This window comes from Carya illinoinensis, chromosome 6, assembly GCF_018687715.1.
Source record: "Carya illinoinensis cultivar Pawnee chromosome 6, C.illinoinensisPawnee_v1, whole genome shotgun sequence".
Classification (NCBI taxonomy): domain Eukaryota; kingdom Viridiplantae; phylum Streptophyta; class Magnoliopsida; order Fagales; family Juglandaceae; genus Carya; species Carya illinoinensis.
In genome coordinates, this window is record NC_056757.1 from 21,351,646 (window position 1) to 21,367,132 (window position 15,487).

Sequence of the window (15,487 nt, forward strand, 5' to 3'; positions counted from 1 at the left end):
TTTTAATCATTTTTCCATCTAAAACCAATAATAATGTAATGAAAGAATTAAAATATATTGGTTCTAAATATATAAAAAAATATGCAATATTTTAGCTCAATTACCTACCAAATGCGAATTGATTTTGATATTTAGTATCCTTTTTTTCACAACAAAACTTTATATTATAGTTTAAGACTAAAAGAGTAGTTTAAAATCAATAAGCCACGAATTAATCCATGGTTTCTCAAATGCCTCCATTTATATTAATAATGTTAAAACCCATTTTTTGAATTGTTTGATGTTTAAGAATGGATGATATATAGTGATTTTGGAATAATAAACAAATATGGATTAATTGAAAGTCATAGCTTTGGATTGAACATTTGAACTTCTAAAAATCATATGGGTGGCCCCCGGCCCCATCTTTAGCCATGTTCCAGCATTGTTGTTTTTTGGGGGGGAGGGGGCGGGGGGGCGTGGGAGTTGGGCCATGGGCCTTAGCCCCACCCCCTTCCAGAGGACAAGGAGCATATTGACCGCCAGGGTTGTTCGCCCACCACCCATGGAGAGAGAGAGAGAGTGGGCACAGTGGGGGCGACGATGAGAGGGAGAGAGTTCAAGAGACCAGAGACAATGTCAAAGAGAGCAAACAAATGAAGGAAAGAGAGAGGTCGGGGAGAGTTTCTAAAACAAAACCTAAGATAAAATAACATCGTTTTATTTTTAGAAAAACAAAATCTAAAATAAATCAATGTTGTTTTATTAACAAGTTATTTTTTAACAAATATTTGGACCTCGTCCCCCGGCACCCAAATGAGGGCGAGTGCCCTTGGCCAGCACCAAGTGGGGGCCGGGCGGGAGGGGAGGTAGATGAGGGGCCGGATGCCCAACCCTATTATTTAGGAAGTAATTTCACATGTATTTGTTTTAAATATTTTATTTTTTATTTTTGACATTTTTAATAAAAGTAGTAAAAATTCAACTTAGTGATGGTAAAACACCAGATAAATAATATTTGCAGTCATGAAATGTGTAAGTCCGTGCAATCCCTTTGAAAAAAATTGAGTAAGTACGGGACCCACATGAAAAAAACTTATTTTTTAATAGTGGGCCCAACTCTTTTTAAAAAAGATTGTACGGTGCTTATACACTCAACTACTGTATCTAGTATTACTCAAAAGGCCAATAATCAAATGTGAATGTGAAGAAATAATCTCTTCACCATTATAGAAAGAGAAGAATTAAATAATTAGGTACGCATCAATGATATATTAAGATTAAGCTCTCATAGTATTTATTTGAATTTCTCCTACCATTTAAAAAATGCTCAATCTTTATTATCATAAATTCTATATTTATCAACGCACGTGATGGTTTTGCAACAACAGTCCTATCTCTTTATTATATATAGAAAAATGTTAATTGTACTTCAATTTTTTATAATTGTTTTATAAGTAAAATTGTAAATATATGTAATACTACTCTTATATATATTATCTTTCTATATTTATTTTAGTACGATTGTTTTGGTTATATTTTTATTCTGGTCTATTAATATTATATTTTTATTATGGTGTATTAATGTTTGAAAGAAGTTGGTGGGGAAGATGGCATTTACCACAGTCACGGTAACTTGAAGAGATACCTTTGCAAACCTTTTTTTTTTTTTTTGATAAATTTGTAAATATTAAAAGAGTAGAGGAGGAATCTCCAATATTGGGTGGTTATGTGCCTTTCTCAAATCTAAAAATTAGTTTAAGAGGTGAGATTTTTTCTCATATTTATAAATTTATCACCAGTTTGTTCCACAACCGATGTGAACTATCCCAAAAGTAAAATGGTTATCAACCATATAAAACAAAATGAAAAACAAAAACTTAGAAAAAATGGTAAATGGTCATGTGGTAAGTGAGGAAGAGAGTATAGGGAGAGAGGAGGGTGGGAGAAGCTGCCTCCGGATGTGAGAAACTCCGCCCTCCACTTACGTGGCTTTGGAAGGCGTTTTTTGATACAAGGATTTGAGAAAAAGTTCAGCGTTCAAAAGAAGAGAGACCAAACACATTGAAACTTGATCCAAATAGGTGTCACCTTTATCTACATTATTATCAACTCTAAAATTTGAAAACGGAAATTAAACTTAATTGGAAATTTATACTCTAAACTACCAATTAAAAGTTTACATCATTTGTCCATTAAGATTCATGTGTTAGTATTTAAACATACTCGAGTCTATTGGAGTGATATTTATAGAGGCCTTATAGAGTGATATTTATTATATTATGGCTCAATATATATTAACTTGATTATATATTATATAATAAAGTTAGTTATTCTTACACACCGGACTTGAATTATTAGTAACAATAAGAACTATTAAGTGTGGTGGTTCAATGGTTTTTGAGTTACTTCTAAATGGTTTGACATGCATTAGATGGATTCTAATCCAAGTATGGGTTCACCTTAGACTAATAGTCTTATTAAATTGCATTTGGGTAGTGAGGTGATCTCAGATATTCTGTGAATAATAATAATAAACTAATGATAAAATATTGAATAATAGTGAATAGTAATAAGAAATAATGAAAAATAATGATAAAATAATGAATAGTAGTTGAGTATTCTCATAACATTTCATATCCAAACTAGCCCTAAATCACTTAAGAATTTATTGAATTCTTTAGTAAGATTGGAGTCTAAACTATGACTCAAACTTGATTAGTGGAAGATCCCCTAATTTCCTATCGTGTAAGTCTATTTTGTCCGATTTTCAACAGATAAGGTGTTATTATAGCCACGTCTAGATAGAGAAACTACCTCCAATTATCCCCTCCAACTCTTTGTTTTTTTGGAGAAGAAAAAGATTAGTAATAGTAAAAAAGCAAAATATATTTGTCGGGCCAAATAAGACCTTTAAAGCCAACAATGTATTATCCAATGAGATTTTTCTTATGAGAAAGAAGAAAAGAATTATAAGATAAATTCAAATCTAAGAATAATGCTAAAAACTACACTATCTTATCACGGTGACAAATTTTTAATAAACTTTAAATCAATTCTTATAAAAAATGCAATTTTAAAGTTAATTAACACTATCATGTCGGTGTGAAACAATAGTAAAACACTGATGTGAGATAAAATAAGATAATTTTAAATAAAAATTAAATAAAATATTATTATAATATATTTTTTAATATTATTAATATTTTAAAATTAAAAAAATTAAATTATTTATTATATTTTATATAAAAATTATAATAATATGAAAGTCTACCGCTCTAACATCGCCTAAATTTAGCTTAAATTTAGCATCTTCCCATATTTTTATTTCTCTGACACCTATGCCCTCGGCCAATAGATGGCATTCGGCGCAATCCAAGGGCGCCAGGGTCGTACTTCCTTCTTACCCACCAAAATATTTAAAATACTTATGACAAAGGCCCGATTGCATCTCTTTCTGGCCTCTCGGCCTCCAAATTTCCCTCCCTAGAGCCGTTTGGTGAGCGAGGAAGCTTATAGAGTGAGAGAAAGAGAGATAGATATGACTGAAAGTCAAGGAACAGGCGATAAAATGGCTACCGAGCATAAGAGAGGCCGAAGAAACGTCCTTGCCTTTACCGGAGCCGCTGCTTTGCTCGTTCTTGCCGTCAACCTCGCTATCTCTGCCTTCAACTCCCACAAGAAGAAGACTAAGAAGAATAAAGGTTTCCTCTTCTTGTACTCGAAATTTCCAGTATAACAACCACAAACACAAAACTCTAATCAATTCATTAACTATGCATTGGCTGCTTCAAGTTTCTGTTTCTCTGTGACAGTCACTGTTTGAATCTTTATTTGTGTGTTTTTAATTTTATTTGTTACATCAGATCTTCCGGGCTCTAATGTTTGTGTCAATCTCTCGGCGTCGGAGATTCGCAGATTAGCTGACCGAATCATTGCAAACTCTAAATCAGTTCATGATAGAGTAGCTTCTGTACCTCTTGACAAGGTATCGACAAGTTCGCAGCTTGTTGCACATCTGGCGATATCAAATAACATCGACTATCATATGATGCAATTATTGCTCGGAAAAAATTGCTGCTTTATAAGATTACATCATTACTTTAATGAATTCAAAACTGCAGGTCACGTACAAGAATGTTGTTTCCCCTCTGGCAGAATTAGAGGCACAACAATTCCCGCTGATGCAGTCTTGCTTGTTTGCGAAGTTGGTGTCCACTTCAGATGATGTGCGCAAAGCAAGTGCAGAAGCTGAGCGAAGAATAGATGGTCATGTTCTGATGTGCAGGTTTTGCTTATGTAGTTGTTTGTTTATTTATTTATTTTCAGGTCATTGCTTACCTTCTCTTTTACCATTTCCCCCATCCAATGGATTGGTGCAACTGATTCAGACATACCATATGTCCCATGTGCGCTTACCCTTGAAAAGAAATCCAATTGACATACTTAACTCAAGCTGGTTAGCAATGTCATATTGTTGGAATATTGTCGTAAAAATGATGAAACCTTGTGCCTTCCCATAAGGGCCGTATACTGGGTGCATGTATAATTTGTCACTGAAAATAACCTTACATTATGTATGGAGGAACAAAAGTAATTAATTTTCTTTCACTTTAGTCGGTATGCAAATAAAGATTTTGTGTATTTCATGCAAGTCGATCAGCAAGCGTGAAGATGTATACCGAGTCATCAAAGCCATTGCTGCAAGGGGGGAATGGATGAATGCTGAAGCTAAACACTACATTCAGAGCCTGGTAAGAGCAAATACACGTGCAAACGCATTCAAGTGTGAATATATACTCAGCTTGAGAGTGTGTGCCGGTGTGTTACCTTTCTTGGTTAATTGTTTTAATTCTATGACAGTTATTTGGTCTTCTAACTTTGTAAGTACTTGCTTGATGTTTGGAATGGTTATTTACCAATACCTATGCCATCTATAAAACACAAGCACTTATATGGGTACTACTATATCTTTTATTCGATACATTTCGGCTAGGACTTCAGTAATCTTCATCAAACGTTAGATCTGGATGTTTATTTTATTTTAATCAGTGACAGGTTAGAGACTTTGAGCGGAATGGTTTGAACATTACTGTAACAAAGAGAGAGGAAATGCATCGGTTGAGAGCTCAAATAGATGAGCTAAGCTTACAATATATGAAAAATCTGAATGATGATAGTACTTTTCTTCTCTTCAGTGAGGCTGAGTTAGCTGGTTTACCTCCAGATTTCTTGAAGGTGTGATATGTCTCTCTTCACTCTTTTCTATTTTCCATGTGAACTTTTTCTTGAATGCTACTTTCCAAGTTCAGTCAGGGAAGTCGTTTTCAATGTGTAAGGAGTCTCTACTTTTTCAATGTAGTGTTTTGTTTTGCTGAAAGACTTTGTTCTTGGGCAGGGCTTAGACAAAGCTGAAAATAGTAAATTCAAGGTCATCCTAAGAAGTAATTATGTTGCGGCAGTGCTTGAACTTTGCCAGGTATTACATTCTGGGTTCATTAATTGTGCTCTACCCTGTGCTGGTGCAAAACTTGTATGTGCGTTAATCTGCATTCATTGATGGCAGTAATGAATGCATTTACTATGTGTTGTTGTTTTTGTTTGTAATTGCTTTTAGATGCAGTTCTTGCCACTTATTTTGGACTGGGACATGTATTTATTAAGTTAACAACAATTTTGAGCCTGTGAAGGTAGGAAATACAAGGAAAATGGTAGCTGTTGCATATGGGAAGAGATGTGGAGAAGTCAATCTTGCCATCTTAGAAGACTTGGTATAAATTCATCATACAAATCCCTTTGTTTTGACATAAAAACTTCTGACTTTCTTTTATGTAAATGATAAGTTAATTTTAACACTAAAATTTAAAGTTATTATATGGACTTCTTAAAATGTGAGTTTATTAGCATCACTACAAGTTTAGTTGTTGGTTTGCAATTTGGGCAATCTAATATTGTGAAAGTGCCAACTGGATTTAGTAAATGAACCTCATTAGGGAATTATATCAGCTGGTATGAAACAACTGTTGTATCTTTTTGTTTTATGCAAATTAATGGCGATCAGGTAACCATTTTTCTAAAGGAGGTTCTTGTTGGCATATCTTAAATATTTAGCTCATAATGATGTAATTTTCTCTTTGAGGATTTAGCTTTTCTGTACCATCTACTGCCACTTTTTATGTTTTCATGCATCGATATTCTTTTCTTATGATTCAGGTCAAACTGCGCCATAAATATGCTCGCTTGCTTGGTTATTCAAACTATGCAGACTATGCCGTGGATCTTAGAATGGCTAAGACACCCTCAAAGGTTTATATAATGTTACCATAAAGCAATAATATACACTGTTACTCTAAGGCCTGTTTTAAATAATGCATCTGTATGCTCTTTTTCTTGATAATTTTCAATGAATCTTGTTTTAACCTTCTTTATATCTTCTTATTGTTTCCAGGTATTTGAGTTCCTAGAGGACATCTCAGTCAATTTAACCAACTTGGCAAATAAAGAACTTAATATGTTGAAGGACTTAAAGGTTAATATTTATTTATTTTTGAAACTTTTCTGGGTATGGCTACTTTAAGATTGTAAGGTTGTTGCTAAAGTCCACTCTGCACTGTTTGCCATTGACTTCTTGGTTTTGTATCTGATGGGGCTATCAGAAGAAAGAGGAAGGTGATATTCCATTCGGAATTGAGGATCTATTATACTATGCAAAGAGGGTTGAAGAACAGAAGTTTGATCTTGACTTCGGAGCTCTTAAGCAATACTTTCCTGTCAATTTGGTTTTGTCCGGGGTCTTCAAAATTTTCCAAGACCTTTTCGGTAATCACAGATTTAACTTCAGATGGAATTGAGACATTCTTTGTAACATATTGATCACAAATGATTTAATTACATCTAGTTGACTTCTTCATTTCAGGTGTAAGTAGTGATACTTTTCCTTTCATCTTTATTCCACACAGGTTTAAGGTTTGAGGAAATTGCAGATGCTAAGGTTTGGCATGGCGATGTTTGTGTTTTTTCAGTTTTTGACTTGATTTCTGGTGAACTCTTGGGTTATTTCTACCTAGATCTGTACACGAGGTTTGGTTCACTTCAAGTTTTTACATGTTTAGCTCTTGATCTATTTTTTATTTACCTTTTGAGTTTGAAAGACATGGGGATATGTTTTATACTTGGACAGGGAAGAAAAGTACGGTAATACCTGTGTGGTGGCTCTTCAAAATGGTGCATTATTAGTAGATGGTGCACGGCAGGTGATTATTATCACTTAATCATTTCTGCTTTAAATCCATGGAAACAAAGTTGTCATTTGTGAAATTAAGCCTTGTGGTGCTGGATTGGACTTTTAGGGTCATCTTGATTAATTTGTCATAGAGTTCATTCCATCTGTCTGGAAGGATTGAACCAAACTAAGAATCGTTTTTGGAGAAAAACAATAATTTTTGGTAGTAAACTTTGACGTTGTGGCAAAGTTCTACCTTAAGAAACTAATTGTCATTTCCTCATCTCAGTACTATGTCCATCATCCTGATAATGCCACTGCTGCCAGAAAATACATCCAAAACCACTAGTCCACCTCTTCTTCCACTGGTGACACCATTATCACCACCACCACCACCAACAACAATCACAGGATCACCACATATGTTTCTGTTATTTCCATGTTTCTTTTACCAAGTTACTCCTTCCTGGTGCATTGATTTTCGTCATCTGAAATACATACAGTCTCAGATAAATATTTCCATGAATATATGGATTTTGGATGTTTTGTATAATTTTGAGTTGCTGATTTGGTTTATACATAACAAGATTAGAAGGTGTCCCTGTTGATGAGAGATTATGTGTCCCACATGCTTGCTTCTTGCCCTTGTATTCAAATTGTCTACTGCTTTAGGAATCTAAGTTGATAGTTGGCATGCCTTTCGATACTCTAACCTCAGGCTTTTTGGTGATATCCTCATGGATATTCAGATGGATGCATGTGTGCTTGTGTTCCTTGGCTTTAACGTAGATCTAAGGTATTAATGAAAAAGAAATATGCATGAGTTGTTTAAAGATAGTCCTACAAATTGGAGTACCAAAGTAAGATGTTACATTTCTTGGTTGAATTACAAATCTCTCTCTCCGGGAACTCATAAAATAATTGTGTGGAGCCTGCTGTATATTTGTCTGAAAATTTGTTTTATCCTCTATAGCAGTTCCAAATCTTTTGTTTATGCTTGTGGTTATCGTTTGTGCCATACCTTGTTATTGTATAAACTAGTATCATGTAAATTAGTTAACTTTAGTTTTTGTTAGCAGTTAGCTGTGGCACTACTGATATCTCAATTTGAAAAGGACGTTGGTGGTCACCCTGGGCTGTTGCGATTCTCAGAAGTGGTTAATCTTTTCCATGAATTTGGACATGTGGTATGTTTTCTTTGATCCAAACTTTATCTTGAAGTAGAAATTGCATTCTCCAATAATGTCCTAGTATCTTTTTTATTTTATTTATTATTATTATTATTTGCCTTAGAAATTGTGCTATATCTGTACTGTATCACTTTGTTTTTACGCTGTATAGAAGGTGGTCTCAGTGATGCCAGACTGGTTTGTTCTCTATGCTTTAGAAAACCATTATCTAAAAGAGGTAGCGGAATTAATAAATAGACTGAACGGCTGAACCCCCATTTCCTTGGCTAAGGAAACTAACAGTTTTTACAGTGGAAAAAGCAATGGCAGTTGGACTACAGGCGCTGTTGCTTTTTTGTGGAAGTTAGCTTTTTGCATTTGATGGGTTCTTGTGATATCCCATATGATAAAGATAAGGAAGGGTAAGTGGTATATGAGATCCCACATTGCTTGGAAATGAGAAGTTTTTGCTCTTTATAAGGTTCAAATGGGGCTCCAATTGTATCATTGACTAGTCTTTTTGGAGTTTAGGCCATGTGGCTTGAGCCTTCCATTAGTGCATTACAAATGGTATCTAGGTCTATCTCAATCAGAAATGTGGGACTTGAGCTGTGCTACTTACGACGGACTGGCCCAGCTTAGACGTCGGGAATTTAAGGGGGTAGATTGTGATAATCCATATGACAAGGATAAGAATAGGTGGTGTATAAGATCTCACATTGCTTGGGAAGGAGAAATTCTTATTCTTTATAAGATTCCAATGAGGGTCCAATTATATCATTGACTAGTCCTTTTGGAGTATAAGCCATATGCTTTGGCCAATGTCTCCACGACTTAATAGCAAGATTGCCTTTGGCCAATGTCTCTTCACTTGGTGTATTTATTCTCTTGACAAGTAACGCTGTTTGTGTCTATAGCATTTATGATAAATATTATATCTGCTGTAATAATGTCTCTGATGCCAAGGGTCTTTTGCTGACTTTAGGTCCAACATATTTGCAATCGTGCAACCTTTGCTAGATTTTCTGGGCTGCGTGTAGATCCTGACTTTGTGGAGATCCCTGCTCAGGTGCTAGAGAACTTGTATGTAATGGATCCTTTTGTTTCATATTCTTATTAGAAAAATACAAATTCGACATTCAATTCTTTGGATAATTTTAGGTGTTATGAGGATTTTGCTCTGAAGTTGATATCTGGTTTCCATCAGGTGATATATGCTTCTGACAACATTTGATTTTTTACAGTAAACACTTGGACTGTTAATCTGGTCTCCCTCTCTTTCCTCTTCTAACACATCAAATTGTTATTTTTATATAATCTTCTTGACATAGCTATATAATTTTTTGAATTGTAGGATATCACAAAGCCCATCAAGGATGAGACATGTAGATCACTTAAAATATGGCGACATTCCTTTTCTGCACTTAAATTGAAGCAAGAAATTCTTTATTGTAAGTTAACTTGTTAACATATTTTATGATTGAAAACTTCACTACTGGATAACTACTACTCATAAAACAGACAGTTGGGATGTGGACACATAGCAGGCTATGAATGATTAGGTTCTGCAGATAATTGCTCCTGTAACTCAGTTTGTTTCTATGTTTTCAGGTCTTTTTGACCAAATTATACATTCTGCTGACAATATTGATGTTGTTGAGTTATTCAAGCATCTTCATCCGAAGGTAAGTAACAATTAAATCCTTCCTTTATAAAGTGACATCTGTGGATATATAATAACACTTTGTTCCTACAGGTGATGTTAGGTTTGCCAGTGTTGGAAGGAACCAATGCAGCTTCATGTTTTCCACGTAGTGTTATTGGTTATGAAGCTGCTTGTTACAGTCGTATTTGGAGTGAGGTGTGGATCTTACTTTTATTACAACTAATTGTGCAATTGATTGATGCGCTAGAAAGATTTTTAATCTTAAACTCTGTTATATCTGTTATTATTATTATTTTATTAGTTGTATATTTGTTTGAACATGACATTTTCCGATTACTAAATAGATTAGATATAGAGGAAAGAAGTTAGGGGTTGTTTGGAAGATGAGATGGTTTCATCTCATCCCATCTCATCTCATCTCATTTCCTTTTCAAACATCACTCAAACACAAATCTTTTCAATTTTAAATCTTCAACTTTTTCATCTAATCATTACTTAATCATTACAACTTTTCTAAACTTCCAGACAAAACACTAAAAACAATTCAACTCTTTCAAATTCCAAAACAAAAATAATATTCTAATAATATTATAATTTTATAATATTTTTGTTCAATTTTTTCTCTTTTTCCAAAACCTTCCATAAAACATCTTAACTCAGACTATTTCACTACTATTCATAAACCATTTCACTATTATTCCCAGATTTCTTATCTCATCTCATTCTCCAAACATCCGAAAGTGTTATAGATGATGGAAGACAAAGTGTTCTAGACCTTCAAAATTCTACTTCATATAATATTTATTTATTTTGATAAGTTACTTCATATAATATTTATTCATATGACCCTTTCAAATTTATAATTTAAAGTAAGAATAAATAATGTGGCTGAATATGAGCAGAGCTCCTGTTTTGAAAATAATTATGTTATTATTAAGTGCACATATTGTGGAGTAACCTATTTCCAAGTGTATTGATCATTATGATTGTTTTAGCTACTTTGTTCACAATTGCTGCTACGTGCTATTATTCGTATGCAAGAATTTGCTCAACTTTGATTATCTCACTCTCTCTCTAAACATTAATGATGCATCACCTATGCCTAAAAAAACTATGCCTGAAGGTTTTTGCAGCTGATATATTTGCGTCAAAGTTTCGCGGCGATCCTTCGAACCAGTATGTTGGCATGCAGTTTAGGAACAAGGTAAATAGGTTTAGTAACTTAAAAAAACCATTGGCTACAATTTGTGGAATATTCCATTGGATTCATTTGTTGATAATATCATTGGGAAATAAGCCTTTATGTGGAGTTTTTTTATTGCCTTTTATTCCCGAAAAATTGCATGGTAAGAGGTATATGCTGTACTTGTGAATTAAAAATACAATTGGTATATGAGGCATATCTTTTACTGTGGAAAATTTAAAATGAATACCTTGGCAGGTATTGGGCCCTGGAGGAGCAAAGGAACCTGTTGAAGTTCTGTCAGACTTTCTTGGAAGAGAACCATCAATTCGAGCTTTTATCGAGAGCAAAGCCGAATATAGTGTGTGATCCAAACAGTGGTACTTTTTCTCTCCACCTATTTCTCTGCTGCAAGAAAAATTGACTCGGCATCCTGCAATTTTGTTGCCAGTGGAAATTAGAGTTCTTACCATGTTATTGTTCGGGCTTTATTGCCACTTCTTGTACTTGTTCTGGCGATGGTTATATTATTTATAGCTGCTATGAATTATTAGCCGACATTTGCACTAATGGATGCTTAGGGGCTGTGCATCTAACAATTTTTAGTAGCTAGTAAAAATAAGGGATGTTTTATTTTTGATTGTATCTATGTTTTATAGTTTAGCCGTATTGTTCAAAGTTCAAACTGATAAATCTCACTGCTGGTGTAATGCTCATATGACTAGATATATAATAGCAGTGAATGCTTACTGAAAGCCAATGATAGAATTTTGTTTTGAATTGCATCCTGAACAATTTTAGTGCAGTGGTAATAGATTTTTCGCTAAGGTTTATGCGAACACAGGTTCACCCGATGCCACAGACGCGTCATCTTTCGGCATTTTATTATCTTTTGTTCCGTGGCACTCATCTGCTTTGATTTGGTTTATGTGCATGACTGTTGGAACTCGACTATTCAGAGTGCTGCTTGGTTAAAATGATCAGGGATTACCTGATTGCAGCAGAATATGATCTCAGTAACTTGGATGATATTTCTTATCTTGTTATTTATCATGAAAAATTTTTATATGCAAGCCCTATTTTTTTAGAAGTGATTCTGAAGTGGCATGTTCTGATGTCACTAGAAATTAGAAATTTTGTATTTGAAAAAAAAAATTGAAAAAAAGATTTGAAACAGCAAAACAATGAAACCTATCTACTTTCTAATTTTCTTTCAAAGATTATTACACGTAAACTTACAAAATAACATGGTTTTGTACGATATATTAGATTATAAAGTTATTTTGTAATGATTTAACAGATCATATAAAGACACATCACAAAATTTTGTGAGTTTAATTTTGTATATTATCAAGTGCTGCGTGCGAACGAGTAATTCAACTTACAAAGTCAGTGGACACATCATTTGCATCACTGGTGTGGAGTTGCTTATTACACTGTGGAGTTGCTTCTCTGCGGGGGTTTGTTGCTTATTATAAAGTTGACTTCCTGATGCTGCATTTTATCCCTTTACTTGGCAAATGCTGGGTGAGCGGGTCATTTTCAATGGACATGATCTCTGCTAGATGCCGTTAGGGGAGCTAATCGGTAGCTTGGGGTGGGGGGGGGGGGGGTCCTTCCAGTCTATTAACAAAAATATGCGTTAACAGATGGCACCGTTTGTGTGATCGAATTACTTTTACACCAGAAAGAGGAAGAGGGATGAGTTCCTAGCGCACTCAATAATCTCCAAAGAACATATAAAGCTCTCCATAAATAAAGCTCTCCAGATAAGTGTTCCCAATTTTCTCGCTTCCCTTTTTATAAAAAATATCACCGCAAAAAAAGATCGTGTGAACTTTCTCGATTAAGCACATTGCACCTTTTTATGCTCGTAGTGTATAAAGTATATGGAGCAGTCACATTGAAGGCTGAGCACACATAGCACTCAGATTAGGGATTGTGACTTGGGCACTGTGCAAAGTTTATAGGCCATGTGGTAACCATGCATGGGTAAGTGTATGCATCATAGGTGCACGTCACCCATGCATAGCAAAGCCTAGCGACTGTGCCCAGTGGCTGGGCTGTGATGAGCAGCAGTGTGCACAAAGGCGCAGCACTATGGGAGAAGCTCGCGGCTTATAGCCTTGAGCTCGGGTGACCCACCGACGGTACCCTCTCGATCGCTAGCAATTTTTGGCAGGGACCCACGTGGTCCCCCATCCCCAAAGGCTGTGAGCGGCCCAACCCATGCGCCCCACCCTTTGCGCACGGGCAATGGCTAGCCCATCAACGGTGCAGCCTGGGGAGGACATTGGTGACCACCATCCTTCCTGCCGAAGTCATATATGTTTCCACCGGTTCTACCGCTAGGCACTAAGACCACCTCGAAGCATCATGGCTCCTCCGTGGAGAAGAGAGCGCACACAGCACGCACGAGGGAGCCACCGTGAGCAATGCGGTCACATTGGCGAAAATTCATCCTGCCCGTTGGAGTCATCTGTCTCCACTTGTGCAACCGCTGGGCACCAAGACCACCTTGGAGCATCACGACTCCTCCATGGAGAAGAAAGCGCGCGCAGCGAGCACGCAGGAGCCGCCGCGAGCAATGTGGTCACACCGGCGACAACCCATTCTACCCACCGGCGTCTTCTGTCTCCACTGGTGCAACCGCCAGGCACCAAGACCACCTCAAAGCATCATGGCTCCTTCATGGAGAAGAGAGCAAGCATATCACGCACACGGGAGCCACTACGAGCAATGAGGTCACACCGGTGACAACCCATCCTATCGCTGACGTTGTCTGTCCATCCTAGAAGAGCTACTAACCACCATGAGCATGCGACGTGAAGGATACCGTGAATCACCATGGCTGCACCGTGAAGGAAATGAACCATGGATGACGGAGATAAAGTGGACCACACCGTGAAGGAGATGAACAGTGGGCAACACAACAGGCATCTGAGAAAGCTCTCAGGCAGCGCTAAAAAAAAAGAAAAATAAAATTAAAAAAAAAAAAAGAAGAAAAAAGATCACCGTGAGAAGGCTCGCGGGCATGCGCCAATTATGAAGTCATGACAAACTCCCTTCAAGATGTGAACTATCTCGACTAGGAGAGAGGAGGAGGGGCGCATGTTGAGAAGAAAGAACAAGCAAGACCCTTCCCGTTTTCTGGTAGTGAAGGCTCGCGGACAGCGCGAGTGGTAGCATCACGAAAGCTCGTCGAGCATGAGTGGGATTTTCATGAAGGCTCACGGACAGCGCGAGTGAGATTCTCATGAAGGCTCATGGGCAGCACAAGTGGGATTCTCATGAAGGCTCGCTGAGCAAGAGCGAGATTGTAAGAAAGGCTCACTAGCAATGCAAGTGGACTTGTCATGAAGGCTCGTAGGCAGCGCGAGTGATACCGCCGTAAAGACTCAGGGATATCTATTAGGGAAAGAAGATAAACAGTGAAGCAAAGCAAAGCAGGGAGGAAAAGAAGCAACATTCAGTATAGCGGTCAATTTCGGTCAAGCAAAGAGTCGGCTACAACGACTAAAATACTCTAGTTTGTCTTCCTCAAAACTTGTGTGGATTCTATTTTTGCTAACATAGTTGCTACTTGTGATGCGGAATCCTTGCTACACAGCCCTACTCGAAATCTCCGTCGGCAAATCAACGAGGCAATTCGGAACTGTACTTCGGAGAATGTGATCCCTGTGCTCGTGCAAATTACCATTCCCATGATGTCAATGGATGGGAGCTAGTCCAATCACAAACTGCCTGAACGGAATTCCTCCTCGCGTGGGTCAACAAGCGAGATCAGCTCTGGGCCATCTCGACCTCCCCCACAAAGAAGCGCGGGTCTGGCCCTGAGGCTACTTGAAATGGACCCCGTCTCCATCGCGGTAGAGATGCGGACGACCCCTTGGCAGTCCATGACTAACCTTGTCGTGGGGTATCAAAGGGACGGATGTAATGCCAAAGGGCTACCCGATCTCTCCCTCGGCGGAAAGAGGGCTAATCCCGAGCGACGCATGAGACGACCCTCGTCATGAGCATCGACCAACGGGAGAGGGTCTAGTTCGGGACTGCCTAAACAGACTTCCTTCTTGTATGGGTCAACAGGCAAAACAAACCTTGGGTTAGACCACCTCCCCTACGGAGGAGAGCAGGTCCAGTCTTGAGGCTGCTCGAATATTACCTCGTTCCATCATGAAGAGGAGTGGATGCGACACCATCCCGGTCCTAACTGACCTTCCCCACAATGTCAATGGATAGTGGGTCTAGTTAAACAAACTACCCAA

The 15,487-nt window shown here is 37.2% G+C and overlaps 1 protein-coding gene across 1 annotated transcript; it reads left to right on the forward strand.

Annotated features, from left to right (window-relative positions):
• The first annotated feature begins 3,397 nt into the window (after nucleotides 1–3,397).
• LOC122314418 (probable thimet oligopeptidase) lies at nucleotides 3,398–11,999 on the forward strand. Its single transcript, XM_043130008.1, has 20 exons — nucleotides 3,398–3,683; nucleotides 3,846–3,967; nucleotides 4,104–4,267; nucleotides 4,643–4,733; nucleotides 5,038–5,217; nucleotides 5,378–5,458; nucleotides 5,670–5,750; nucleotides 6,193–6,285; nucleotides 6,428–6,508; nucleotides 6,636–6,798; nucleotides 6,939–7,059; nucleotides 7,160–7,232; nucleotides 8,281–8,388; nucleotides 9,356–9,453; nucleotides 9,532–9,577; nucleotides 9,725–9,821; nucleotides 9,982–10,055; nucleotides 10,127–10,231; nucleotides 11,160–11,240; nucleotides 11,478–11,999. Exons 1-20 carry the CDS (start codon nucleotides 3,521–3,523, stop codon nucleotides 11,586–11,588), a joined length of 2,133 nt encoding a protein of 710 aa, XP_042985942.1. The 5' UTR covers nucleotides 3,398–3,520; the 3' UTR covers nucleotides 11,589–11,999.
• The last annotated feature ends 3,488 nt before the right edge of the window (nucleotides 12,000–15,487 follow it).

Coding starts and splice junctions, on each gene's coding strand:
- LOC122314418 (XM_043130008.1), top strand. CDS start 3,521: ATGACTGAAAGTCAAGGAACAGGCGATAAAATGGCTACCGAGCATAAG. Junction 5,218..5,377: donor TACCTCCAGATTTCTTGAAG/GTGTGATATGTC, acceptor GTTCTTGGGCAG/GGCTTAGACAAAGCTGAAAA. Junction 7,060..7,159: donor TACCTAGATCTGTACACGAG/GTTTGGTTCACT, acceptor ATACTTGGACAG/GGAAGAAAAGTACGGTAATA.